The sequence below is a fragment of the Eleutherodactylus coqui genome, chromosome 4 (genome assembly GCF_035609145.1).
Source record: "Eleutherodactylus coqui strain aEleCoq1 chromosome 4, aEleCoq1.hap1, whole genome shotgun sequence".
NCBI lineage: Eukaryota > Metazoa > Chordata > Amphibia > Anura > Eleutherodactylidae > Eleutherodactylus > Eleutherodactylus coqui.
In genome coordinates, this window is record NC_089840.1 from 272,351,587 (window position 1) to 272,355,091 (window position 3,505).

At 37.1% G+C, this 3,505-nt stretch overlaps 1 protein-coding gene across 1 annotated transcript; it reads right to left on the reverse strand.

Moving 5' to 3' along the window:
• Positions 1-257: 257 nt before the first annotated feature.
• Positions 258-3,280, reverse strand: LOC136624399 (zinc finger protein 84-like). Its single transcript, XM_066598375.1, has one exon. It carries the CDS (start codon positions 3,174-3,176, stop codon positions 1,695-1,697), a length of 1,482 nt encoding a protein of 493 aa, XP_066454472.1. The 5' UTR covers positions 3,177-3,280; the 3' UTR covers positions 258-1,694.
• Between the last annotated feature and the right edge of the window lie 225 nt (positions 3,281-3,505).

The following is a 3,505-nucleotide window of genomic DNA, read 5'->3' on the forward strand; positions in this document are numbered from 1 at the left end:
TTTGATTTTAAATGTTGTATTTTTTGATAACATTTGTTATGTGTTAAAAAATAGGCAATGACTTGTCCCTTGTGTGAATTCTCTGATGTCCAACAAAAACTGATTTTTGGTTAAAACATTTTCCACATTCTAAACATGCAAATTGTTTCTCCTCTGTGTGAATGACCTCATGTGAAACCAGGTGTGATTTATGAAGGAAAAGAATCCTCGTGCTCCTCAATCCAGAAGGATCAGCCGTAGACCCGTATATTCTTAAGGTCAATTTATTAATGCATCGCATTTCGGCAATCTTATCTTGCCTTTCTCAAGCATATAATACATAAAACTCATCTATATATATATGAATTACAATCCACTCACATTCCATAACTCGTGGTTGACGCCGGTGCAGGGGCAATTCCAGCATCATCAAGTGGGAAGTACTTCCTACTCAAGTGACCGAATACGTCACTCTCTTTTCACGATGGAACGCAATGTGCTTTTCCATCTCCCTTCTCATTCATAAGTCGATTTCTATTACAGCGGAGTATACGCTGTTATTAAACGTACAAATGCTGTATTATCATGCACCGGCTTCCATATAATTTCTCGAAGAGAGAATAAATGAAATCCTAAACTTGTGTAGCATACAATAGTATAAGGTCATATATCTCATCATATATTAAAACTAATTAAAATATTCATTTTTATCAACGGTCACATTATAAAAGTCAGGTACACAGTTTTTAAAAAAAAAACTATTTAAAATAGATGATCATATTTCACTGTTAGCTCATATTAAAAAATCAATTTTAACCCATTTTTAAAGACATCTTTTAAAATTATATATATTATATAACAACTAGAGATGAGCGAGTATACTCGCTAAAGGCAATTGCTCGAGCAAGCATTGCCTTTATCGAGTACCCGCCTGCTCCAGATGAAACGTTCGGGTGCTGGCGCGGGGGAGCGGTAAGTAGTGGCAGTCAGCAGGAGGGACTGGGGGGGCGGGGGAGAGAGAGATCTCCCCTCCGTTCTGCTCTCCCCCGCTGCTCCCTGCCCGCCGCCGGCACCCGAACGTTTCATTCTCGAGTGGGGAGATACTCGCTAAAGGCAATGCTCGCTCGAGCAATATATCCATTTCATATATACAGTTTATTATTAATATATCTTCTCCAACAGTTTGTTCAAACCCAACAGAGTCAGAGTCTTCAATTTATAGATCCAGAACATCTCCTTTTTTCTAAGCTGGCTCATGGATAGTGATTGGACGTCTTCTAGTGGTGTGACATAAAGGTGTTCAGTTTGACAATTATGAGATTCCACAAAAGACGGGATAAGCTGTGTTTAAGGAATCCCGTCCTTATGTTGAATTTCTGATTACTAACACGGGACCTAAGTGCATTTTTGGTTCTACCTACATAATTCTTGCCACGTGTACATTCTAATATATATCTGACAAATCTACTTTCACGGCTGAGCCTAGTTTTCTGTTTTAATTTTATTGGTGTATTATTTTGCCCCATTATAATGTGTTCTCTCTCTACCAGATTTCATATGTTGACAACACTTGGTTTTAAATTCCTGGTTTTAGTGTAAAAAAAAGAGCTTTTTTTCTTCTTTTTCTTCCTTTCTTCTGGTCAGGAAGGAGCTAAAATATTTTAAAGGTGTGATTTATGTTTAAAACATTTCCCACATTCTGAACATGAAAATGGCTACTCCCCTGTGTGAGTTCTCTGATGTTCAACAAGAACTGATTTCCATGTAAAACATTTCCCACATTCTGAACATGAATATGGCTTCTCTCTAGTGTGAATTTTCTGATGTCTAACAAAAACAGATTTTTGTTTAAAACATTTTCCACATTCGAAACATGCGAATTGTTTCTCCTCTGTGTGAATGAGCTTGTGTGTAACCAGGTATGAGCTCTGTTCAAAACATTTTCCACATTTTGAACATGAAAATGGCTTCTCCCCTGTGTGAACTCTTTGATGTGCAACAAGAAGTGATTTCTCCTTAAAACATTTCCCACATTCTGAACATGAAAATGGCTTCTCCGATGTGTGACTTCTCTGATGTCTACCAAGAACGGATTTCCGTTTAAAACATTTCCCACATTCTGAACATGAAAATGGCTTCTCCTCTTTGTGAATTATCTGATGTATAAGAAGATGTGATTTGTGGTTAAAACATTTCACACATTCTGAACATGAATATGGCTTCTCCCCTGTGTGAATTCTCTTATGTGTAACAAGAACTGATTTCTGGTTAAAACATTTCCCACATTCTGAACATGAAAATGGCTTCTCCCCTGTGTGAACTCTTTGATGTGTAACAAGAACTGATTTTTTGGTAAAACATTTCCCACATTCTGAACATAAAAATGGCTTCTCCCCTGTGTGAACTCTTTGATGTGTAACAAGAACTGATTTTTTGGTAAAACATTTCCCACATTCTGAACATAAAAATGGCTTCTCCCCTGTGTGGATTTTCTGATGTGTAACAAGAACTGATTTCTCTTTAAAACATTTCTCACATTCTGAACATGAAAAAGGCTTCTCCCCTGTGTGAGTTCTCTGATGTCCAACAAGAACTGATTTCTCCTTAAAACATTTCCCACATTCTGAACATGAAAATGGCTTTTCTCCTGTGTGAATTCTCTGATGTGTAACAAGAGCTGATTTCTGGTGAAAACATTTCCCACATTCTGAACATGAATATGGCTTCTCCCCTGTGTGAAGTCTCTGATGTGTAACAAGAAGTGATTTCAGTTTAAAACATTTCTCACATTCTGAACATGAAAATGGCTTCTCCCCTGTGTGATTTCTCTGATGTATAACAAGTAGTGATTTATAATTAAAACCTTTCCCACACTCTGAGCATGAATATGTCTTCTCTTTTCTGTGAACTCTTTCATATTCAACTTTTCTTCTATAAATTTTATTTTTCTTTGCAGTCTGTGATGAATCAGAAGATAGGATCAGCTCAAAATGATCAGATGATGGCTCTTTACTGTGAAGAGCTGATAGGATATCTGGGATATAGGAAGACTCCTCATATGCATCTTGGGTAATACTTTGATCATCTGAAGATATCAGACATCCCTCTGAGTTCATGCTACCATTATCTGCCAAGAAGAAACGTAATTTTTGAGTAATATAACCTGAAGCCGTATACTCAGGCTGCTTGCTGTCCATGCTGATCAGTGAAATAGTATTACCATTAAGATGTAACCTTTATTTAACATAGGATAAGTACGCTATAACCACTACAATAAAGAAACACCACCAAGGGGAATATAACTCAGTAATATATACACCACTAGTAGAATTAACTTTTGTATTCTGACTTTTTGCAAATATTGAATATGGTAGTTTTAGAGAGCTAAAGCTCGGTCTAAAGCCTACCGCAGCCCCTTGATTTACCAATGTGGCAAATTTGGTGCAGATTGGTCCAGTCGTTTGGCCGCTATGTTTGTGTTCCGACTTGTTGCAAATATGTTAACCCTTTCCAATCCAATTTGTAT

Coding starts and splice junctions, on each gene's coding strand:
- LOC136624399 (XM_066598375.1), bottom strand. CDS start 3,176: ATGGACAGCAAGCAGCCTGAGTATACGGCTTCAGGTTATATTACTCAA.